This window comes from Elgaria multicarinata, chromosome 9, assembly GCF_023053635.1.
Source record: "Elgaria multicarinata webbii isolate HBS135686 ecotype San Diego chromosome 9, rElgMul1.1.pri, whole genome shotgun sequence".
Classification (NCBI taxonomy): Eukaryota; Metazoa; Chordata; class Lepidosauria; order Squamata; family Anguidae; genus Elgaria; species Elgaria multicarinata.
The window spans coordinates 39,632,266-39,658,649 of record NC_086179.1 but is presented as its reverse complement, the minus strand read 5'-3'; the positions used below and the strand labels follow the sequence as shown (position 1 = coordinate 39,658,649).

At 41.9% G+C, this 26,384-nt stretch overlaps 1 protein-coding gene across 1 annotated transcript in view; it reads right to left on the bottom strand.

Moving 5' to 3' along the window:
- GRIN2B (glutamate ionotropic receptor NMDA type subunit 2B) overlaps positions 1-26,384 on the bottom strand; it is a 251,713-nt gene that overhangs the window by 2,914 nt on the left and 222,415 nt on the right. The window contains exons 9-11 of the mRNA XM_063134659.1: positions 9,856-10,016; positions 3,599-3,786; positions 1,286-1,524 (exon numbers count right to left, since the gene is read on the bottom strand). Of these exons, the coding sequence (XP_062990729.1) occupies positions 1,286-1,524; positions 3,599-3,786; positions 9,856-10,016 (588 nt within the window). The remainder of the gene's footprint in view (positions 1-1,285; positions 1,525-3,598; positions 3,787-9,855; positions 10,017-26,384) is intronic.

Sequence of the window (26,384 nt, the reverse complement as noted above, 5' to 3'; positions counted from 1 at the left end):
ACAAATGACCTAAGGATGGAAGTGTCCACATTTTGATAATTTAGGTTTGCATGACTACCTCCAAACCATCTTTGATCTGAGAAAGACTGAAATGGGTGAATGTATGGCAGAAATGTCAGCTTTCACACGAGCATTTAATTCCTTAATGCAATATCACAGAATGTAATAATACTGGTTGAGTTTCAGCAATGTAGTATTACTTGTGCACTCATACTTTTCCACTGAAATGTGTTATCTTGCATGTTTAAGATCCCCTGGTGTATGGGAAGGGGGTCTGAATCAAATACATATTCAATAACAAACTGGATTCCATCAGAGTTTTTGCTGGTAGGCTGTTAAACTATTTATTTATGTATTTATAAGAGAATGCATATCAATACTGTTCCATTACAACTGGGAATACTCAAGAAGGTCAATGTCAAATTTTTAAACTATGAACTATATGCTGGAGAGAACATGACTAGAATTTAGATATGTGTGATGATAAAAGAGAAAGAAAAAGCATTTGAGGAGTCAAGTTTATTTATAACTGAGGCAAAGGATAGTCAAAGAAACGATTTATGGGAGGCAGTGGGGGAAGCTTTAAGGAGAAACACACCTTTTTTATACTTCAGTAAAATCTACCCAGAAGCTTGGGAGAAAGTTACCTAAAAGTCACAGGATTATCCATACAACTCCACCCCAAAGTTTTAAAAAACACACCACTGTTTCTTTTGAGTATTTCACTTTGCTGGCGAATCATTGGCCTGGGCTTTTTTCAGAATCAATATTGTAAAAACTACAGGGTGTCAGAGGGAGAAGTTCCTGCATTTTGGGATGGGAGAGATTACTGCTTTTCGATAAGATGGATAAGGATGCTTTCCTGTTGTTGGCCCCCACCCCACCCCATTTCCCCCTACCCCCTTCACTCTGAAAACGCTGGGTGGCTTGGCTGCAATTGGCAGCCCAGGTGCCATTACCTTCAAAACTGTGGGCTGGAATGTCTCTGTGTATGACTCTACATGACGATGTAATCTCGTTCCAAGAGGCATCCCTGAAGTAAACGGATGGCTACACCACCACCGCCACCATCATCATCACCACCCCAAAGTGTGGCCATTTTACACACACAGCCCAATTCAGTGGCATTGTCCTCACCGCCACCTTTGTGGGGATGAGTGGCCCAACAAAGATGGGAACGGAGTGCTGCCTAGGCCAACCAGAAAACATAATAGTACTGTGTTGGCATGGACGGAGGAAATGGTCAGTGATGATCTCTTCCTTCCCTTCAGCCGAAAGTCCTCACCCTGCTGATGGAGAAGACGACACCAGGCTTGCCGGAGCAGACACCCATGAAGCAGTGGCGGAACTGCCAATAAAAGAGATGTTCACAGATGAAGGTGATGAGGCTGAGGGCCATGGCTGCTCCCAACATATAGAAGACTCCTGCCATGTTATCGATGTCTAGCTGGCTGCTCATTACCTCATTCTTCTCATTGTGGCAAATGCCAGTGAGCCAGAGAGCTTCTAGCTCCTCCATCTCCCCTGGAAAGACAAATGGGAAAGAATAAAAGTGAGTATGCATTGAGAATCCAGGGTGGTATTGGAACAGTAAGAGTTTTTTTCTTTCATGAGTTTTTATTTTAAAGCACCTTTAATGTGAAAAAATGCTTCATCCTGGTGGACCTAATCCTGATCTCAAAAACTCTTTGTGATCAGCTGATATTATTCTCAGTTTCCATGAAATGAGGCTTGTAATGACTTGCCAAAAACCACAAGTGAGTCCAGGCCTTGGATTGAGGTCACAGCTTAGCCTGCTGTCCATTGGACTAGACTGGCTGTATAATATATTTCCTAGCTGCAACTCAAATGACAAAAAAAAATTGCTGCAAAGTCAGTATTATGGGGTTTACATTTGTCGTAAAGTCAAGCATTCATACAGAAAATTCGAACAAGTTTATTATATTAAAAAATGTCATATGCGTTCTATTACACATAATAAACCAGAGCAAATATAATACTACTCCATAGTTCTGTTAACTATGCAGCATATACAAAACTGAGGCAGAATGAGTCCAGGTTTTTTTTAAAGAATGTCCATTATTTTGGGATGGTAGCTCCACCCAACTGCATAAATGTTCACCGACATTTAGGTATATATTATTTTACTTTTGCTATTTATATAGGGCACCCCAAGGTTTGTGCCAGACAAATTTGAGGGTTCCTATTAACAAATTATTATTATTATTATTATTATTATTATTATTATTATTATTATTATTTATTTATTTATTTATTTCCCGCCTCTCCATTTTGATCGAGGCGGGGAACAGCAATAAATGATAAAATACATAAAACTGAATTAAAACATAATATATATATATATAATATACTTGAGTCATCTAGCGCTGTTTGCTCTGCAGATCTGCAAGGGGACTGATTTGTGGATAGTCCTGCTGTGTGCCTTTTTTATTGCTTCCAACCCTGTGATCGACTGCAGAATGCCTAGCCTAACCAACTTCTTCTTCTTCTTCTTCTTCTTCTTCTTCTTCTTCTTCTTATTATTATTATTATTATTATTATTATTATTATTGCTATTATTTTTGGTTTATATAGGACCAACAATTAGAAAGCAGATAGGGTCATCCCGTGAAGCTGATTGGTGGGAGATTCAGGACAACTTCTTCACATAGTTCATAGTTTTAAACGATGGGATTCACTACCACAAGCTGTAGTGATGGCCACCAACCTGAATGGCTTTAAAGGGAAGTAGACAAATTCATAAAGAATAGAGGTATCAATGGCTACTGTTCATGATGGCAATATGCTATCTCCAGTACCAGAGGCAGAGACCCTCTAAATACCAGTTGCCAGGGAACACAAGTGGGAGGGCGCTGTAGCACTCGTGTCCTACTTGTGGATTTCCCATGGGCCCCTGCTGTTTGGAATAACAGTTCTTTTAACACGTTTTTAATTTTACTGTAGGTTTAATTCTTTTTTAACTTTTGTAATTTATATTTATATGTTTTAATTGTACATGTTTTAATCTTGTAAACAGCCTTGAGTCCCAGTACTGGGGAAAAGGTGGAATAATAATAATAATAATAATAATAATAATAATAATAATAATAATAGAAAATCCCAGTAATCTCAGATCTTATAACTTTTGTCCTTCTATGCTCTTTGAGATGTCTGATGTCCCCCATAATGCTACGCCTGGACGTAAGCTGCCTTGATAATTGCCAGCCAAAGATCATATATCAATCTATGAATGTATGAATGAACTTTGAAGCAAAACTTCCACTATGGCCTAATCTACACCAAGCAAGATATTGCACTATGAAAGTGGTATATAAAAGGCAGGAGCCGCACTGCTGCTTTATAGCAGTATTGAAGTGCACTGACAACTGCAAGGGCCCATTGACACATACCATATATTGTTTTCATAGTGCAATATCCTGCTTGGTGTAGATTAGGGCCTATGTCTTGGAGGACCATAGTCTTTGAGCAAATAATGAAAAGTGATAGAATTACTATGTTAGTTCTAAAAACATTAGCGGTAAGGAGGAAATATTAGTTCCGCTCAGTGAAGATACACTCTGAGATCCGGATCACTTACCATCCCCAAAAAGTTGTAGGATTGCAAGATCCACTTGTCGTTTCCAACCCGAATTCTTCTGGATGGCAATGCCATAACCCGTGGAAGCAAAGACCTTCCCACTGCCAATTGTCACCAGCTTGCAGCCTTCATCTCTGCCAGCCATGTAGTTTAGCACAGCTGCATCATAAATAAAGGCATCCAGCTTCCTGCACAGTGACAAGAACCAAGAGAGAAAACAGTAAAGGGAAGGGCCTGTGCAAACCTCAATCTTCGCATACTGCTGAAGGAAGTGTAGAACCAAGTATGACCTCAGGTTACCCCACCCACCCAAAGGGAAAAAAACCCAACCCAAAGGAAGCCATGTGAGATAGAGACTAATAGTAGCACCAGTGTCTACAGCATCTTCAAGGCTAAAAAAATCTGAAGATATATCTGCTACTAATATATGCAAGCAGCTACTGAATAATACTTCCTTCTTCTTCTTCTTCTTCTTCTTCTTCTTCTTCTTCTTCTTCAACAACAACAACAACAACTTGTTGCTTATTAGCCAATTAGGCCATACGCATACAGAAACATAATAAAATACTCCTCTCAGCCAGAGGAAATACCAAATACAAAGTGTTAATAAAGTGGCTACAATGAGCAAGTTAAAACAGTATTGGGTAACATGTTATATTTTATTGACAAGTTTAGTCTTTTAGGGCAGCCAGTGACTTTCGTTTCTTCAGAGCCCGTTTCACGAACTTGGCAGTCCAATATGACGTATAATAATCTATATAGCCAATAGTGATAGAGTTATGTTTACAGAGGAGTTATCTATTCCCCCCCCCCAACAACTTGGCAACACCCCATTCAATAGTCGGGATATTTCAAAGGTCACCTGGTCTGGGACTAGAATTAAATTCCCCTTCTAGTCCAGATCCTTTGGTTCTACAGTTTCTCTATAGCCTGCAGAGCTCAAGAGATTCAAATGTTGGGGTGCAGTCGGAGGGGCCAGAGCAGAGATAGATTGCACAGCTGGGAGTATCATATCTTCTTGGTTTACTTCTTGGTTCACTTCTTGTTTTGTTCTGGTCCTCAGGTCCTTGAGAAGTTGAAAAATCTCATCAAGTTGTTTTGTATATCCAACAATGGGAGTTAGTTTATCATTTATGGCTCCGAGAGTCCCCAATTAACAAGCACTGATCTGCCATAGCATCAGTAATTGCTATATTCACATCACCAGGCTGCAGTCCAGTAGTTGCCTGCCTCCCCTCATTTTCCCTCTCCCGGCAATCCTCATTTTCCCTCAAAGGGGAAGCCAACGTTGAGTAATGGTTAGTAGGAAAAATTGGGAATACTGAGGTACCAGAGCCATCAAGCACAAAGCTATCAATTTTGGATTGCTTTGAAACTGGGAATGCTGGAGACTCTGGCTGTTCTCTCTGTCTCTTTTCTACTACACACCGCAGGCAGATGGTAGAAAAATCAGGCAACGCCACTCTGCAACCTCCTCCACTCCATCAATACTAGTAGAAGTCAGCAAAATCAACAAAGCAATGACACAGGAGTTCACATAAGATGCTACGGCTTGTATATGTATGCAAGGACATATGAGAAGAATTCAAAACACTGTCTGAACGCCCAAGAGCTCTCGCAGTGCCTCCTCACAGCTGATAGGAACTTGAGAAAATTAAACCTTGAAGCAGCCAAAACATTTACAGCTCTCCTGGCACACATGTTAACTGAAGATATAAGTTTAAACTACGCACTTTAAAACACTTTGTGACTATTTAAAACAATTTAAATTTAAATTTAGAACAAACAAACCACGGTGCCAAAAAGACCCCATTGCTGCTCATGTTGACCGGAAACCAGAAGCTATGAGTACTGCGCAGCAACCAGCCAGCAACACGCCTTCTATAGCTACGTAGTGAATTAAAGCAGTAAAGCAGACCATTTCCAAACCAAAGAGCTGGAAAGATGGTGCTAAGCAAGATGCAATTACTCAAATTAGATTTGGCCAGGACCCCTGCTCTTGTGAAGAGTCCCATGGGCATCTTTAAGAATGACAAGTGGTTAGGAGATCAAGTTATGTCTCTCTACGAGGGCAGTAACTTCGGCTTTATATTGCCCCACTAACCTCAAACTGAGGGATGCAATCAGTACTGAATCAAAAAGAAATTGCTAGTACCAAAAAGAGCTGAGCTGAAATTTCTCAGAAGACAACTTTCTGAGAGTTTTCTTTTTCTCAGCCTCTTAGAAAAAGGACACTTGCCAGAAGATTCTCCAAAATTTATCCACCAATTACTTTGTGGCAGCTGCCATCCCCTCCCCTCCCCCCTCCCCCCCCCTCTCTCTCTCACACACACACACTGTCCCAGAATAACCTGGGTTCAGGACATTCTAGAGGATGCAAAATGGTGGAGAGGCTCCCAACACAGTTGCTGCTGTTGCCATTTGCAGTGGCAGCCAAAAGCCAGGGGCGGGGGGTGGGGGCGGGAACAGAACCTTTGCAAGCAAGAAAGAAGCTTTACCATTGCTAAGAAACTGTGGGAGAATGTCTCTCCCCCTGCACCAAAGAAATTTGGTGAAATGGTTCTCCGAATTTCTTTGCTCACAAATAGGATGGAGAATTCTGAGAACTCACTTGAGAACACTTCTAGTTCCAAAACTGAGAGTGTATTCATACCAACTGTGTTTCTCATAATCTGCTGCTACTGTGAGTGGCTTGATATTAAGAATGTCCAAGAAATTGTAATGGATTCAAATAAGTTCCGATTTCTATCTGACCTGGGCCGGATCTACACTACTGCTTTAAAGCGCTTTATAACAGTTATAAAGCGCTTTAACTGCTTTAAAGTGCTTTAAAACTGTTATAAAGCGCTTTAAAGCAATAGTGTAGAATCATAGAATCATAGAATAGCAGAGTTGGAAGGGGCCTACAAGGCCATCGAGTCCAACCCCCTGCTCAATGCAGGAATCCACCCTAAAGCATCCCTGACAGATGGTTGTCCAGCTGCCTCTTGAAGGCCTCTAGTGTGGGAGAGCCCACAACCTCCCTAGGTAGCTGATTCCATTGTCGCACTGCTCTAACAGTCAGAAAGTTTTTCCTGATGTCCAGCCGGAATCTGGCTTCCTTTAACTTGAGCCCGTTATTCCGTGTCCTGCACTCTGGGAGGATCGAGAAGAGATCCTGGCCCTCCTCTGTGTGACAACCTTTTAAGTATTTGAAGACTGCTATCATGTCTCCCCTCAATCTTCTCTTCTCCAGGCTAAACATGCCCAGTTCTTTCAGTCTCTCTTCATAGGGCTTTGTTTCTAGACCTCTGATCATCCTGGTTGCCCTCTTCTGAACACGCTCCAGCTTGTCTGCGTCCTTCTTGAATTGTGGAGCCCAGAACTGGACGCAATACTCTAGATGAGGCCTAACCAGGGCCGAATAGAGAGGAACCAGTACCTCACGTGATTTGGAAGCTATACTTCTATTAATGCAGCCCAAAATAGCATTTGCCTTTCTTGCAGCCATATCGCACTGTTGGCTCATATTCAGCTTGTGATCTACAACAATTCCAAGATCTTTCTCGTTTGTAGTATTGCTGAGCCAAGTGTCCCCCATCTTGTAACTGTGCATTTGGTTTCTATTCCCTAAATGTAGAACTTGGCATTTATCCCTATTAAATTTCATTCTGTTGTTTTCAGCCCAGCACTCCAGCCTATCAAGATCACTTTGAAGTTTGTTTCTGTCTTCCAGGGTATTAGCTATCCCACCCAATTTTGTGTCATCTGCAAATTTGATCAGCGTTCCCTGCACCTCCTCGTCCAAATCATTAATAAAAATGTTGAAGAGCACTGGGCCCAGGACTGAGCCCTGCGGCACCCCACTCGTTGCCTCTCCCCAGTTTGAGAAGGTTCCATTGATAAGTACTCTTTGAGTCCGATTCTGTAGCCAACTGTGGATCCACCTAATAGTTGTTCCATCTAGCCCACTTTTAGCTAGTTTGTTAATCAGAATGTCATGTGGTACTTTGTCAAAAGCTTTGCTGAAGTCAAGATATATGACGTCCACAGCATTCCCACAGTCCACAAGGGAGGTTATCCTATCAAAAAATGAGATCAAATTAGTCTGACAGGATTTGTTCCTGACAAATCCATGTTGGCTTCTAGTAATCACCGCATTGATTTCAAGGTGTTTACAGATTGACTTCTTTATAATCTGCTCCAGAATTTTCCCAGGGATGGATGTCAGACTGACTGGTCTGTAGTTCCCAGGTTCCTCCTTTTTGCCCTTTTTGAAGATAGGGACAACGTTAGCCCTCCTCCAGTCATCCGGCACCTCACCCGTCTTCCATGATTTTGCAAAGATAATAGACAAAGGTTCTGAGAGTTCTTCCGCTAGCTCCTTCATTACTCTTGGATGCAGTTCATCGGGCCCTGGAGATTTGAACTCATTCAAGGAAATTAGGTGTTCTTTGACCATTTGTTTATCAATCTCAAACTGCAATCCTGCCCCCTCAACTTCTGCTTCACTTTTTCCAGGGGGGTCATAGACCCGCTTTTGGGAGAAGACCGAGGCAAAGTAGGAATTGAGCACTTCAGCCTTTTCTTTGTCATCTGTTATCAATTTGCCATCCTCATTAAGCAGTTGAACCACCATTTCTTTCCTCTGTCTTTTACTACTCACGTATCTGAAGAAAGCCTTTTTATTGCTTTTAGCATCCCTCGCTAATCTCAGCTCATTCACAGCTTTAGCCTTCCTGACGCCATTTCGGCACTTCTGCGCCACTTGTCTGTACTCTTCTTTTGTAGCCTGGCCTTCCTTCCACTTCCTATATGTATCCCTTTTTGTTTTCAGTTCATCAATAACCTTTTTGTGGAGCCACATTGGTTTCCTCTGTTGTCTTCTATCTTTTCTCCTTGTTGGAATTGTTTGTAACTGTGCCTTTAAAATTTCATTTTTTAGATACTCCCACCCATCCTGCACTCCTTTTCTCTTTAGGCTCCCTTGCCACGGGTAGATCCAGCCCTGCAGATTGTGCAGGTTGGCTTTTTTCAAGTCGCACAGACTTGAGTGCTCTAGTGCCTTTTTCAAACAAGTGAGAGAACTTTGGAAAGCCCCAACACCAAACATGAAACTGTAATTGTGAGATGATACAGGAAGAAATCTGATATGAAACAAAAAGAAGATATAGTGGCAAAAAAGAGGTGAACTTAGAAATAAATGGCAGTAACCTGATACTACCACAAAGCTGGCAAAAGTTACTAGCTTACACACATTTTTACTTGCTCATGCATTCTGGTTAATTGTGTTAATAGCAGTCAGAAAAATGGGATGGGTGGGGGAGTCCAATTGTCATCCAGATTATGAAGGCTACCCTATCTGGTCACCTGGAAATGCTTACTTGCCACAAGTGACCAGGTGAGCAGCTATTTGCAAGCTTGGCATGAAGGCACACGAGTTAACATGGATGAAGTATTTTACTTAAGTTCTCAAGGGAACAAATTGTGTATAAAGAGTTCTCTCCCTATTAGTAGAATAAAATGCACTGGAGAGGAGAGGGGGAGATGGGAACCATCAGCCTCAGGTATACTGGAACAGCCTTGGCAATGCACTTAAGTAGTTTACCACCACATGGATCAGATGTCTTATATGGAAAGTTTCCAGGCCAACACCAGTTGCTCCAGGGAAGTTATGAAATAATCTGAGTCATGAAGTGAGCCACATACATATGCTGCAGCAGTTATGTGGGGCCCTTGCAGAATAGCCCAATCATGATTTCCCATATACATAGGTATTTAAGGGTGAGTATAAGGCATAAACTTGTGATTACTGTGGAAAACATCAGTGCTGCATGTGCATTTACTGCAGCAATCATGAAGTCCAGAGTTACATTCATATAATACTGGTTCAGATCCCCAGTTGACTGATACTTTAATATAAAACAGGAGGAATGAATACCAGATCATAGTTATTGAAAGATTGGGAGAACAGAATTCTGGTTGTGATTATTTCATTGTAGTTTAAGGCAGTGTTTCCCCCAGATAAATGGATCAACTTTTCACAAAGTATGCATTGGAGCAAGAGGAGGAAGATTCACTTTTAAGGTATTTACATATATCAAATCAAAGAGAACCCAAAAAAATATGCATGAAGGTAAAATAGTTGTGCATGGAGTATATTTTGGTAGCAGGAATATTCTGGAAGAGGTTTCTCAAACACCCAAAAGAAATCCCCAGTCAGGTTTATATTGTCAACATTATTCATTACATTAAACTTGGAAGGAGGCAAATCTCACCCTGTCTTCAGTGAGGACAGCGCATCTTGCACCGATCTTTGGTTGAACTTCACCATGTAGGCATGCATCAGTTCATAATTGTTGCGAATGTTCCTCTCTGTACTGCCATTGGGAACTGTACCAAATCGGAAAGGTGGCGAGAAAGCATTTGGATTTTGGAACTGGAGAAAAGAGAGAAAGAAACATTCTCAAGTTTTTTCAATGATTTTGAGAAAGAATCAGATCCCCATGTGGGCAAGTTGATTAAAGCTTTCATGGCACTTTAATATTATGGACCATGGTCCAATGAAGTTCTATGAGTTCATAGATGAGAACCATGCAATGCAGCAGTAGCTTTCTTGGATGTTTTTTGCTGCAGCAGTTGATACTGCCAAAGACTAGGTATTGTTTATCTGCAAACAATATAGCATTTTAACACAGAATGGGGGTATGCAGACAAAGAGCTGGGAAAATGCCAATATCAGTGGTCTTGGTTCTCCGTGGCTTGGAACACTGTCATGACCAGTGTCAGGGAGCAAGTGTAGCCAGCCGTTCTCCAATGTTATCCAAAAAATGTGCCTTTTCGTTTTCTCCCATGTACGTGAATGGATGCCATTCAATTCTATGGAGGAAAGTAAAGTGCTACACTTGAAGACACTGTTACAAGGGAAGACAAAACTTTCCCTTCTCCCCAAGACTGAATGGGGCAGTTTGTACTTCTGAGAGTCCCATAGGGGAAATGCAACATATTTTAATATATGGACCTACTCTATTCTGCAGCCCAGCTCTGCTCATCCCCATGACTGCCATTTTGCTAGCAATTCATCACTAACGACCAAAGGTAATTATGGATAAAGAATAGATAAAAATGCTGCTTTTTAAAATATTTTATTAAATACGTTGAACTCAAAAATCCAGAATAAAAATAAAACATAAAACTATACATATCAATACTTAAGATAAAAATGCTCCTGGCGCAAAAGTAACAACACCATACTAATCATGATTTCTTAAAAATTACATTGGAACCAAAACTAGCATTACCATTATCATATAAGGCCTATTGGTCATGTTGACTCTCCAAAGGTTTAGTTGTCATAAGTATGGTCTGGATACTTAAGGGAGCGAGATCCACGTATATGAATCATTTACATTTATGGGGGAAAAAATTGCCTGGAATTGAGGTGGAGCTGGAAAAAATAGAGGGCAAATGACATATCTCCCTACTTAATTTTACAACATTTTATGGGGACTTTTTTAAAAAAAGAAAGTGTATGATTCATCACAAGTGTTTTTATATTATTAATCAAAATGATAATATAGGAAGATAATATAGGAAGATAATATAGGAATTTTATAGCTTTGCTATAAAACAATTTCTTACAATAAAAGTTGAATGTTTTGCACATTTTCCTAAAGGACTACCAGCAGAAATGTACAGATATGGCAGGAGAGCATATTCCACTAGCCCTGCCAAGAAAGGTCCTGCCTGACTTCTTCCCTCTGCCACTCTCATTGCCTCCAGGAGTGAATTTTGAGCAAAATAGAATTCTAATTCAAGTCCCAATTTGGTCCACTGAGCCGTTGCATACCAACTTCCCAGATCTTGTATCTTCAAGTCAATGGCACTGCCATGGCTACTCACATGGTTCCACAGTATACCAACAGTATGCTAAAGTGCTCTCCTTTATCTGAGAGACATCGATGACATCCTTCATTATCTGGAACACCTCAATAGCTTTCACCCATTACTAATCTGAGATGGAACCAGCTCATCTACCAAGTTCATTTTCTGGATACTACTGTGCAACTACATGATGGACATACAAGTACCACGTGACTATTACACATACCTGCACATTTCTGGCTTCTACCCAGAACACACCACAAGATCCATTGTTTATAGCCAGGCCTTATGATACAATAGCCTTATGATACAACAGCTTCTTCCAGATTGTCAGACAGAGATTCACACTTGAAGGATTTACATCAGGTATTTCTTAAACTATGATACCCATACAGTGAAAGGGGGGGGGGGGAGTCTGACAAGGCCAGACTGGTAGCCATAGAAAAGTAAATGTGACAAAAACCACTAGTTGCACAGCCCATCCTGAAGAACAGCATTTCCCTCTCATAGGCCTTGTCCTGCCAGAAACCTAATCTAAAAGAAACCCAGATGCCAACTCTGGCCCTAATAACATTAACCACAACGTCAAGGGCTCATTTACCTGTTTATTTTCCAAGGCCAACCTCCCTCAGCCCCAAAATATTTGCTACCCCTTGTGAGCAATGGCCTTCTGCATTCAACACTAGATAAACAAGCTGGCCACTATGCAAAAAGACGAAATTGACATGAATCTTACATTAAAAATGTGCCATTCAGAAACCAATGGGAGGACATTTTTATCTCCAGGACACTGCACGCTACTGCTAACTGTAAGTTGCCATTCCCCAACCAAATTAATTTCAAAGGGAGATTCCAGCATGAAATCGCTGAATTACAATGTATACAGAAGTTTGATTCCATTCATTTAGGCCTCAATTGAGAAAATGGTTGCCTTTCTGAGCCCGCTACAAGTGCTAATGAATGTAGCAAACAATCATCTTATGAATCAGTTGGTGGTGAAGGAGCAAGGAGCAGAGAGTAGGAAGAAATATACAGCTCTAGCAATGAAGGGATATAAAAGTAGGGCGAAAAATCCTAAATTCACATATACAGTGATGAGCTGGTGGTGACTGACCAGGAAAGGGTTCTTGGGTTTGTGGTGGATGGTTTGATGAAAGCATTGACCCAGTGTGAAGCTGCTATGAAAAAAGGGAAATGTCATGGTGGGGATCATTGGTAAAGAAATCAAAAATAAAACTGCTAATATCATACAAATCAATGGTGCAACCTTATACGGAACACTACAGTTCCAGTCACTGCACCTCAAAAAGGATATTGTAAAGGTGTAGAAAAGGGCAACCAAAATGATCAAGGGGCTGGAGCAACTCCTCCATAAGGAAAGGTTACAACGTTTGGAGGGATTTAACTTAGAAAAAAAGATAATAACAGGGGGCATGACAGAGGTATATCAAATTATGCATGGTGTGGATAGGGAGGGTTCTCTCATAATATTAAACCCCCAGGATCATCCAATGTAGCAGAATGGAGGGAGATTCAGGACAGACAAAATGATGAATTTCACATCATCATGGCTGGTCTTAGGGGTGGGCGAGCTGGGCAGTCACCCGGGGCGCGAGGAGGGCTCCAAGCTGAGCTATGGGGGCACCAACGTCACACCTGCACCAGGCCCCATAAGCTTTCTGGGTAGCCCTGCAAAGGTGACCACTGAGGGGGCATCAAAAGCACTCTTTACCCGAGGTGCTATTTATCCGAAGGCCAGTCCTGCACATCATGATATATTTCACACAGCACATTGTTAGATTATGGAATTACTATCAAAGGATGTAGTCATGGCCTTAAAGGGGGATTAGATAAATTCATGCAGGAAAAGGCTATCAAAGGCTACTAGTTAGGATAGCTATATACTGCAGTATCAGACGTAGTATGCTTCTGAATACCAGTTTTGGGGCACACAAACGGAAGGATCCGGTTCGACTCCTGTCCTGCTTGTGGGTATACCAGAGGTATTTGGTTTGCCACTGTGTCAATAGAATGCTGGACTAGATGGGCTTTGGTCGGATCCAGCAAGGCTCTTCTTATGGTCTTTTTTTGCAGGAGAGGGCAGAAAATGGGATGGAAGCCATCCTGCAAACCCCTTGCTGCTCGTGGTAAATACACCACTCATAAAACTCTCTTCAGGCTGAACTGCTATAAGATTTTATATGCTACGTGGTTTACTCCAGTCACAACCAATGCTTTCTGGGGTTTTATTAGCAGTAAACTTTAGCACTGACAATTACTAGAACTCCTTAAAATCCATATGCAGGGAAGCAGTGGAAAGAAAGCACACGATGATGCAAGCCAGGGGCCCAAAATCAGCATTAAGAGGGCGAAATTATGCCAAAGCCTTTCAAGTAAATGGAAAATTCCCTCCTCGGTGCTGCAGAGAGACATTTTGCATGGCTTAGTGGCACCTTTTGCCAATCTAATAACAGGCACAATGAAGCAGAAAGTGAACTTTGCTTAACAGTCAAACTGGACTCAATATTGTGGCACATAGATAAAACTATGGGCCTAGGCAGAGCACACACAATTAACTCCTGGTGCATGGATATGCCAGCTGTATGAAAAATATATATCATCACCTTCTACTGCAAAAAATACCAGCCATCCAATGTGTACATATACATCACAAATTGGAACTCTCTTCAATAGCTGCATGTTTTATTGATCTTTACCAGCCAGGATGTTATCCTTTTCTATGATAATATCAATTCCTTCTGCTGGCACAATAAATAAAATCTGCTCATCCCAGTGAAGTTCAGAAATGTGCACCAAGGGGTGCCAGTGTGAGTGTTTCTGTGCTGCTAATAAATGGGTGAAAAAATCTATTTACTGAAATATAGGCCAGCATATATATAAAATCTTGCTGGACACGAAAAGCCTAATAAGATACAACACAGAACCAAGAACTCCCTCCAAAGGGACAAAATAAAAACCCGTAATAAAAGCAAATTTTACTATGTGCCCATAAGTCATTCTGAAATCAATAGGACTTAGATGTGCTTTACTCTGCGCAGTTGCTGGGGAGGGAGGCTGGAATCACTATTATGTGTTGCAGAGCTGCCAACCCCATTTCATTACCATATAAAGTGGTGCAGAAGAAGCCCATGATCCCCGTGCTTTCAGCCACGGCTGTGTGGCTACATTAGGAGCAGCCAGCAATAGCGGAAGGCTTCCTATAGGTTTATCGTCACCTCGAGCCAACGCATTGCATACTCCTGAATGAGGAGACTGCTCTGCTTTAAGGCTGTAGGATCCAAATCATCGAAGAATGTGCTACGGCAGCCTCCCCTAAGTTGCCAAACTCCAGATGTGTTCTGCTGGCCAGGGGATGCTGGGCAGTGTAGTCCAACCTATCTGGAGGCTGATCTACAGCATTTTAAAAGAAATCAACAAGAATGGTGATAGTTCAGTCAATGGCAATTGCGCTTTTGCCACCTGCAACTGCTCCTCTCCATCAGGCCCCACATCCAACCTTGCGGTCCAGCACGGGGAAGCTTTGAACATGAAATGCAAGCATCCATAGGATACCCAAACCCAGAGTTCTTTGGCTGTAAGCCTGACAGGAACACACATAAATATTCAGCTCTAGTCCACAGGCTTTGCGTTTGCAGCACTGAAGGGAATCAATGCCCAGCTGCCATCCACTGACCCAAGGGGGCCTGAGGAATGAAGGAAGAAACTGAAGAAAAGGCCCTATTTTTACACAGAAATCATTCTCATTCTCTGTGTGTGTGTGTGTGTGCGCTCCATCACACCTACACGTTTGCCCTGGTTTGCCCTTGAATTATCCGCCTTTGTTTCCATAGCATATGAAAGCCTGAGCACTTACACCTTTGCACTTTTACATTTCATTCATCTTTACACCTCTCCTCTCCTGTTGTTCCATTGCAATGCAATGCACTCTCAGATCTCCTTTGTACCTCCCCCTACAGTTCATTGGCCCTCCCTAGTAATTGACATGGGGCACTCTTGGTCTTGCACTGCTTTTTCCTAGGAAGTAGCTTCTCTTGTTACTGAACTCGCTTCGGGAAAATTCTGGGCATGGCTAGACAAGGGGGTGGAGGGCGACGATCCCGCGATTTATGATTGCGAGATCATCTCCCTCGTCTACACATGACACGCGACATCATGGCTGCCATTTTGGTGTGTGTGTTTTTAAAGGAAAAGGTGCACACGAGCGCTCAAACGCAACAGTGAGTTTAAAAGAACAACAACCTTGCACTCCCCCCACCCCACCCTCGATGGGCACAGAGCTCCTGAGGAACTCCGTGCCTGGTTCCACATGTTACTTGTGAGGAGCCGGGGGGGGGGGAAACACGATGGCAAGCCATAGATTCCACGGTCTCGGGATCATCCCGAGACCACGGAAAAATCAAAATTAATGGGTAGGACAATATTCCAGGGAAAGGGAGGAATCATCCCTCCCTGCTCCTGGGATGCCCTGTGCATCATGTGGATGGATGCACAGGGACAATCCCGGGACAATCCCCTGGATATCGCCCCATCTAGCCATGCCCTCTGTCTCTCTCCTACGTACTTTCGTGGTTATTCCCTGTTGCCTAGGCTATGCCGTTCCCCTCACCCTGCCTGGAGGCTTTGGAGCATGAACTGGAGAGGGCTGCAGGGCTGTTTAAATCCCACTGATTTCAACTGCATTTACATCCAATTCATACTAAAATCCCATGCATGCTTACCTTTGAGTAAACCTCATTGAACAGAGACAGACTTACTAAAACGGGGGTTACTCAAAGGTAAGCATGCATAGGATTTTAGTATGAATTGATGTAAATGCAGTTGAAATCAATGGGATTTACTCTTGAGTAAGGGAACCAGCAGATTGCTATTTTATAAACTTGGAAATGCACAGCTTACAATGATCAAAGGATCGATCCTTCGCACTTGCGGACTGCCAGAAAAAGGGTTTAAGGGGGGAAATTTAAAAAATCCTAAAAAATCAAGGATGAACTGATCTCATTCAAACTTGGCATGCTAAAAACCCTACTTAAGAGCTATCACTGTGCCAATTTTGATCTCTTTAGCTTTAAAAAGGAGGGAGCTATGGACAAGGAGAATGCATTTTCTACATTTCTTTTAAGGTGAAAATGTACCCCTAGTCATGCCTACTCAGGAGTAAGACCATAGAGTTAAATGGGACCTCTCTCCCTCCTCCTTCACAGCTGAGTGGGGAATCGCACTGTCCTCCTCTTTTGTTAATGAGATCGCTCTTAGACACATGCCCCCAACAAAGAACAGGATGTTCAATAGAACACAACCACAGAAATACATGGGAGGGAGGAGAGCATTTATTTTGCAGGGAGGGAAAATAATCCAGACTTTCTGTGATCCAAAAAGAAATGAAACATGGAGGATAAGAGCCAAAATTGTGCAGGACGTGGATGACGTCATGTGGGTATTGGGCTGCAAAACTGCACACCCGGCATGAGGAGTGTGCGATAAATCGCTGGTGTGATGGAGCCTGTGTGTGTGTGTGTGTGTTCTGCCCCTATGACGAGAGATTTGGACAAATGCATTTTGAGCCTGTAATGCCAACAAATGCAGTAAGGCTTAAAGCCCCAGGAGAAGTGAGGACTGTGGAAATTAGTAGTGACTCTACTGCTGCTGAACTGGGTCAGGTAGAGGAGGACCAGGAAAGCAGCTCCCAGAAAGCCTTCAGTACATAATGGTGCATATCAGGACACAGGGCTCTGGCCAAGGCAGGAAAGCTAGGTGTTGGAGGGAAGGCTGGGCATGGTGAAGTAAAGGCCATTTTGTCTAATAGAAGGGTCCCCTAAGGAAGGATGAATTGCTCAATATCGGCTTTGCTCCATTTCCTATTTTTCCAATTTTATATCCATTTGGTCATGTTTCTATATCAGTTGCATTTAAAAAAAACTGCATGAAGAATTGGATATATTTGTGTGCACATTTCTCCTAATACATGCATTTTTCTGTGCATGTTTTGCAAGTAATTCGATGAATATAATGCATTTTGTATGTGATTTCTCCTAACATAATATTTTTGTAAATGTTTTTAAATAAACAAAAACAAAAAACAACTGGAGAACTACATTGCAACTTTCAGTAAAATGCAAAAGGCCCTCACTGATGCCATTCCACAAACGAGAGCCACTGTTTGTACAATGGAGATTTAGCACGTCAAAGGGTAACCAAAATGAGCTGAAATGCTCATTTTTGGAATAGGGCGGGCCAACGGGAGTCCCATAAGGGAGCTCCGCTGACCTGTCGCAATCCAGAAATGAGTGTTTCCATTCTTTTGGAGGCTTCCTATAGGAAGCATTGAATCTCCATTGCACAAGCAGTGGGTCCCCCTTGCACAATGGAATCAGTGGGAGGGGCCACCTGCAAAATGGCCCTGATGGATACTGTACAAAGGTTGAAGTATAACTGCTTGGGGCTCTGTATTACTTTGGGAAGTACGAATTAGGTAAGCGTCATGTTTCCCATTCCCTCTGGCTTTCACATGTGCTGGCAAACTGATGCGGGACACTCAATCAGTGAGACTTCTTTTATTGGCAGAAATCCCACGGTAAAAGCTTAATGGTTACACACTTCCGACATACATAAAGCTGATTGATGGTCAGAAAGCTTTAGGCTCCAAGATAATGTACAGTTGAAATGCTATTCACTACAATAACAACCTGTTTTCCCAGTTGCCATCTCAACAGTTCCAAAATGGCTTCCAAACCCAGCCAAGGGAGGGGAAAGATTTCTGGTGGGCTGAGCAGTGGGACATTCTTGAAAGGCTTAACAAACCATCCCAGGGAGCTAGTCCATATGCAGGCCACATGTTGGCAGCTCAGGGGAACATGGCCAAAGCCTAAACGAGATCATGGGGTAGGTAAAAATCTCAGGCTCAAGAACTCCCGTGCTTGTACTTCAGCACTGGGAACTCCCTGCCACCTGAGTCAGCAGAGAAAAAGTCCAACAGTCATAATCAATCTCAGCCTGTCACTATGCTGAGCTGACCACAAAACAAAACACACAATCTACAGCAAATGTGAGTTCAAGTCTATGAAAAGCTTCACAGTACTTTTCATGGCACAGTCCTTAGTAATCTAAGTCTAAGTAGAAGAGTGTCCATGTGCAGAGTGCTTTCAAAGTACCAAACGGTGATGAGTCCAAACAGGGAGGGGTTTTGGGACATGAGTCAAAAGGTGATCCTAGAAAGGCTCCTTGCCTTTGCTCCAGCTTATAAAGGGAGGCACAGGCCTGCCTCACCCACCCAACAGACAGGGCTCTGGCCTGGCAAGTGATTTTGGGATTGCAATCTTAAGACTGTAACCTACGGAAAAAGAAATGTAGAGGTCTTTTTCTTTTGTTTTCTACTTGATCTATCCTTCATGTCTATCTTTAATGTCTTCTAATTTGAAACTTTGTGTTGTTGTTGTTGTTCATTAGGACTAGAGCAGCCCCCTTCTTTTTAACAGGCCTATTTTGCCTTAACAGGACAGAAAGTAATTTGATGCATGATGTTTTCCCCATGCACTATACATTTCCATGTAGTGAATTGCTGTACCTGTTGGTTTTCTACCCATGATGCACCTGTGAAAGGCACAAGAGCCAGCAATAAAAGAAGTTGGACATTCTGTTTCACCCTAACTGCAGCTGCTGCTGTTTTAATAATTTAGAAAGCTTGTATTCATTTTGCATTTTGGTGATCATAAATGGGATTTGTTGTAAGCTACCTCAAGCTATTGGTTGCACTAAATGGGCAGGGGAAAGGGATCAACTGATAGTCTGGCGATTGAGGGCCCTCACAAACCTGGAGTCAGCTTGCCTATGCAGAAGTGTGTGAGGAAGCAAGATTTCATCTTCCAAATGTTGCCATACATAATTCATATTGCCTAAGATGCACTGAATCCAACCACATTGCTCAGTGAACTAGAAGCCATTCTTGCGCACCCCCACCCCCACCCTTCACCGCCGCAAGACGGGTCTTACTTATGATAGGAGTTTGAGATGGAAAAGATCCCCCCTCGTGTCCTAATCGTGAGTCTCTGCCAACCACTTTCAACAAAACTGTTCATTCCACTTTTAATACTCCAGATAATTATGTTGCTAGTATGCCATGTATCTCTTTTCCAGCTCATTCCAATGTCTGCAAAGTCAGGTCAGTACGAGGAAACAATTCACAAACTTCAGCCTTCATTTGTCTTGTAGCAGTTATACATGAGTCTCATTTTACAGTGCATTTGCCTCAAGGTTGTAAAAAACACCGCATTATACAAAAAACAAACAAATACTATAAAATCCGGTTTTGTTATTACCTACCTTATTTCCTTTGACCTTGTATAACTCCCAGCAATTATTCAATGTTATACATTTCAAAGTGTCATCCTCTCTTTTATTATTTTTTACACCGCACAATAAAGCATGTTTAACAGTGTGTACAAGATGAACCACTATCTGTGAACATAAATAGTAGTATTTTAAGGAAATCCTAAAACTGTTGTTGCTGGTCAAGCAAAGTGTGTGTGGGTCCCCAGAGAGAGAAACGTCAACTCCTTCTTCATCCATAGCATTCATCGACCACTCAGCAACAGGGAAGGTTCAACTTAAATATTTATTTCTCCTCATAAACTTGGGAATGTCTTTACAAATGTCCCATCACATAGCGAATAAATGGGGAGCAATCCACTTTTTGAACAATGTTGTTATACTGGCGCTCTGAAATGTGACTTGTGCTTGCCACCAATATGTTTTAAAATAATTGTCACTCTTTGTCATGGGAAGTATAGAAATAATTAGCAAGTAATCTAATCTAATCTAATTAATCTAATTCAAAAATAGCGAGTTTCAAGAATGGTGTTCTGGTAAAATGGCTAAAAATTATAAACCTAACATCACATATAGCTATTGACCATAAAATGCACAGAGCTGGGGCAGTCATTTGCCTGGACTCCACTGTATTATCCATATCTACGCTGATCAGTTATTATTTTAGGGTTAGATTTTAGTGTCAATGTTGCTGGAAATTTTGTTGGAAAGTGGTGTGTGTGTGTGTGTGTAATAAATAAAAAATAATTAATTAAAAATATGCACTCCCTGCATTAACCAGACTTAGAATGGGCTACGTTGCCTCTTCTCTGGTGGTACTGAATCTCTGTTCCCATCAGCATCTCGCAAACATGTTACTACATAGCCTCTACACTGACCTTGTTGCTAGGCTACACTGTCTCTTCAGTACCAGAATGGTACTGTGTAAGAATGGAAGAGCAAGCTACTAGACCAGAACAGCAGTTTGTCTAGTCCCACATCCTGTCTCAAACAGCAACCAACTCTGGATACTCCACAGAAATTAGCAAAGAAACCATAAAACAGTGACTATGCATCCTAGCCTTGTCATCCATTTTGATCAGGGGTAGGCAACTTGTAGCTCTCCAGATGTTTTAGCCTACAACTCCCATCATCCCTCATCATTCACTATGCTGGCTAGGGAGTTGTAGGCCAAAATATCTGGAGGGCCATACGTTGCCCACCCCTGACTTAGATTGTGCCAAGAGAGTTGAGCTGATAATAAAGATGCTTCTGCTCTTGCCGTGTGATCTAAGAACTGCTAGAGGATCTATTCAGATATATCATTTCGTTGGAATGAGCTCTAGATATTTTATATTGCATGTTTTTATTGCATTTAAAAAAATTCTACTGGTTTTAGTTTGTTAAGGATTTAATAAAATTTTAGCTGTATTATTTATATTTACATTGTTCTGATTTTATCTGTATGCCACCCTGAGATCCCAGTGATATAGGGCAGGATACAAATGTTTTAATAAATAAATAATAAATAAATGAACACACTTATTTTGGGCTATGTTTTCCATGCAGCTTCCTTGTAATGACCCAAAGGCAGGTATTTGAATCATTGCCATTCAAGAAGTATTGCACAGACATGTGATCATTTCCCGCAAAATATTTTCACATTCTGGGAATAATTCCAGGAGCCAACATGTGGATACAAAATGTTCATGCTAAATTTGGCCAACAGTCTTCTCGTTACAAAGTAATAAGATGCGCACCAGAAATATACAGCATCTTACCCAACTCTACCCCAGTGGAGGAGATCTGTGAGGTCCTTTGTTGGACTTTACACCAAATGTGAATGCTTTGTTCATCCTCTTTTCACACATTTCCTCTTTTACTGCTTCTGCATAACACATGGAGCAATCTCATACAAACCAAATGAATGTAAGTGACCAATTCATTGTTATCTCCAATGTGTTAGAATACCACCGTTAAAATCCTTAGCATTAGGAAGGGAATTCTAGTAACAAAGCATTGAGGGGGAAATGAGAAGCCGGGCAAGTTGAGCACCTGGGCAAGTTTAACAACAGAGCAGATAATTTCTTTTCCCCTACTACAGTAAGCTTAAAAACAAATGTCATGTAGCCTCATAGCTTCACAACTTTTTCAAATAAAAATCTTTGAAGACAAAACCAGTTATGAAACTAGAAAGCCAGTGGGAATGTGGGGGCAATCCAGTAATGTGCAGGGAGTACCACATATATGACTATCTGCATGCCGAAAAGAAACTAGTGGTGTGCTTGTTGTAATGGTCTCCTGGTTCTTAGGAAACAGGTTCATACCCAATGGCTGAGGCACATAGACAAGACCTTCAGGGAAGTGGTAGAGGTATGTCAAAGCAATATCATACTAAGGAAGAGGGAATGGGCCTCTTAGAATGAACCCATTTCTTAACTGATGATTGGAGAGCCTTTTGCACCAAGGAGATACCTCCAAGGGTGGGGAAATTCTACTAGTAGGGGACAAAATAATTAGGAATAGAGAGAGGTGTCTTGATTATATAGTTGCACACCTACAAAGGTTGTGGCTTTCATGTGCCATGTAGATAGTGGTGAAGAGTCAATGGTTGGTGCACATCTGGACCAATGGGATAGGGAAATATAGTAATGAGGTCCTAGAATAACATTTTAGGTGGCTATGAAGTCAGGATCTCCAAAGTAGGCTTTTCTAGAAGTGCTACTTATTCCCTGCACAGGCAAAACTATGGAGTCTCAATGCAGGGATACCATTATGTTTTCTCCAGCAGAGCAAATAGCAGCTTCAGGGTTAATGTTAATTAGGAAAACAGTATGATGACAGAGGGTTAACACCACCATCACTATACCCAGCCAGTGCCATGGCCCTGATCCAATTTGCACACACATGGATGCTTTTAAAAGTAATGTAAAGCAACAGGAGATATGTAGCATTTCTACACCAGGGGAAATCCTACAATTTACCACAGTTTTCTGCTTACACTTTCATCCCACAATTACCATGTGCTCCCTTTACACACACTTCCATTCCCCCTCCCTTTCCCCACTTTAACCAGGAGTTCTACATGTTTCATTTATACAGCCACAAGATGCTGCTGATCTGCCTCTTCTTATAGTGTGATTTCCTCTTTACATGCTGAAACAAAAAGGGGATCTTTTTGCTACTGTTTTTTTTTCCATTTCAAATTAAGGTGAGGAAATCCTTCTAAAGAATGAGAGAGGCACTAGATGTTTACAGCATCATGTAATTGACCCAGAAACTTCCATGAGTGGCCAGTAATGAGCATGTTATAAATAGTTCATTTAGAGAAGTCCATGATCATGGATCTCCATTCTCTCATTTAATGTGGTCCATGGCTGGCTTTTTTTAAAAAAGGGTGGGGGGTTGGACAAATTCATAGGAGATGGGTCTGTCAACAGTTATTGATCATGATAGCTAAATGCAGATTAAGAGACAGCATGCCTAATCTCAATATCAGTTGCCAGAGGGCATGAAATAGGGGGGAGGACTGTTGCCTGAATTCCACTGATGTAGGTTTCCTGGGATCAGATGGTTAGCCATTGAAATGGAATGCTGGACTAAAGGGACTTCTGGCCTGATCCAAAAGAAAGGTTAAAAAGAAACAGGAGCAGAAATGTAAAGGAAGAGACCCATTCTCTGATATTACAGCCACAGAAGAGGGAGAGATAAAGTGGAATTACTGGCAGCAATACCTTAAAAACGGTACCCTTTATATCATGTCCTGACTACTCCTTCCCATCTTGCCAAGAATGTAGCAGTCTAGCATAGCATAGAGTCCTATGGCAGATTTCCAGCCACCTTTTCTAGCAGGAAGGAAATCAAGCCCCACAGTCGACGTGTCTATTCTTTGCATGTCTTTAGACCGTATCTGTTTAAGGGACTGGGTGGGTGGGCGTGAGAACCACATTTATACTCCCATTATTCAAAGGAGTCCCATTACAAGTTTTTACCACCGTTAATCCCTGCGGCGTTGTGGAAGAGAAAGGATCCTATGAGGAATGAATCAAAGCTAAAGCACATCACAGTCACAACAGTGTTTTAAGCCGTTCCACTTTGAACTGAGTTTAAAGAGGAGAGGTGGTGGGAGCCAGAAAAGGCAAAAATATATCACCCGTTGATGTCTTTAAGCATTCATAGTCTTAGAACTAATTGGTCTATTCCCCCCACACACACACACCCCAACAAAGCAGTTTCTATGGGAGAGCACAAGAAAATTACATTTTAAAAACTCTGTGATAAATCTAGAGTTGCAACTCCTTGTCCAGCTGTAAATCTCATGTGTGAATATGGATAAATCACTTTAGTTCCATTTTTCCTACTTTCTAGCAGTAGCAGCAGTCCCCTCCTCAGAAGAGTGTGAAAGATCATTAGGGTGAAGCATCCAGATGCTCTGGTAAGAGTTCTGTGAAAGTTTTTGAGATAAACAACCCTGTTCCTGCCCACACTCTGAAGTAAGGTATCATCTGCCTGTGCTGCAGATCCCCCAATGTTCCGCTGTACTTTGAGAACCGAAACGTGCTGCCTGGCACCTCAACCCTGAACATATTTACTCAAAAGCAAGACTAATTGATTTGAAAGGAGCTTACTTCCTCCAAAAGTGTGCTTAGGATCACAGCCTATAACTCAGTCCTTCTGAGCATGTACTTATCTTTCAGTAAAATCCTACTGATCTTTAAACTAGGCTATTCAAGTGCTTAAAGGTAAAGGATATGTTTTGCTAGATTACGTCTCGTACCTCAGGGCCTAGTTGAATAATGATAAGATTTTATGTGCCATGGATTTTAAGATTAAAATTTTGAAAAGAACAATGTTTAAAACCAAATAAAATGGACAAATCAACTTTACAAAAAGAAAATGTAGATATATGTGAGAAACAAAGAGAATCGAGGGTGGGGTGCAAAATTGCTGGCTGGCCTGGAATGTACATAGTTTCAGGTGCTCATTTCATTATTTTTAATATATATTCTCCTTTTCTACAATGAAGTGATGCTTCTTCTCATGTCACTGTGTTTCATATCAGGGCAGCAGGAGCAAACTCTTATTTTATCCCTGTAGGATGGTGCCTTGATTTAAGTGATATAAACAAATGCAAAAATGCACATGCTCAGAGTATTTCTCCTTTATCAGGTTTGGCAAACACGTGTTTTGTTGTGTGTGTTTTGTCCTAGCATATCAGCAATGTAGAAGAAGTTGCAAAGCAAAGAGGGGAAGATATGTGTGTGTGTGTGTGTGTGTGTGTGTGTGTGTGTGTGTGTGTGTGTGTATGGAGAAGAGAAATGGTAGTTGTGCATTTCACAGCTGAGATAACACACATGTCTATTTAAGCAGGGTGTGGAGGAGAAGATAATCAAATCCCAGATCTAAAATTACCTAGCTGCACCACTGCTTGGGGAAAGCCCATAACAGAGTGGCAGAGCGCATCCTTTGCATGGAGAAGGTCCCAGGCTCGGTCCCAGGCATCTCCACCTAAGGATGGGAGAGTCCTGTTCAAAACCCCGGGGAGCCACTGCCAATGAGTGTAGACAGGATAAGGCAGCTTCTTGCGTGGCCTATGAGTGCTGCTCCACACCCTGCTCTCTCTGTGATCACAGGGTGCAGGAATCTACTTTTTGAAAACGCAATCTTCAAATCTGTTGACCAAATCTGCTACCTTGGCAGTACATTGTCATGTAAAACAACAGGAGGATACACCTCCCCACCTAAGCAAAATTGTTCACCAGCTTCAGAGGTACCATGGATTCCATCTGACTACCCAAGTAAAAATCTGCACACCATTGTATAATCCACTCTTTGATATAGCTGAAAGTGATGGACATGTTATCAATTGCCATTCCAACCACTTTCACATGCATATAATTTTTAATATCATTTGGAACATGAAAGTCCCAAATTCTGAAGCTCCTGGGTGATGTAACATCTCAAAAATGGACTCTTTCCTCATTCTGGCTCAGCTGTGTTAAACAGGGCTGAATCTCAAGGCTATCTTTTTGTAGGAAGTGGAAAGCATAGAAAGGGTGAGCAACTGTAGGCATAGAAGGATATCCTCAAAGCAAATCTGAGATCTCTTGGCCTCAGGGTCAAAGTACAGGTGGCATATAAGGAGTTCTGAGATTCAAAGTCCTGGTGTCTTTTTCCATTGCAAAGAGAACTTGCGGGGGTTCCTGATATGGATTGGGGCAGTGGCACAGGCAGATGGGGATCAAATCCTTTGCCCCATGCCACAATCCCAATCTGAAGTGCTCCCCACAACTGCTATTAGCTGCAGAGAAGAAAATGAACAGGCTTTTCAGTCAGTATGTTAAACCCATATCTCAACCCACTGCTATATATAGCAGCTTGGACAGATTTGGATCAGAGCCACAACATAAATGCTCCTGGTGCTCCCACATGGACCTATGGCCCGATTGGAGTCCACCAGGAGAAGCGCCTTCAGCATGGTGGCCCCCTTTCTTTGGAACTCCCTGCCCCTGGAGGTCAGGCAGGCACCAGCACTGTGCTGCTTCCGGCACCTCCTGAAAACAGCTCCATTCCAGGTAGCATTCCTTACCTGACAGCCACT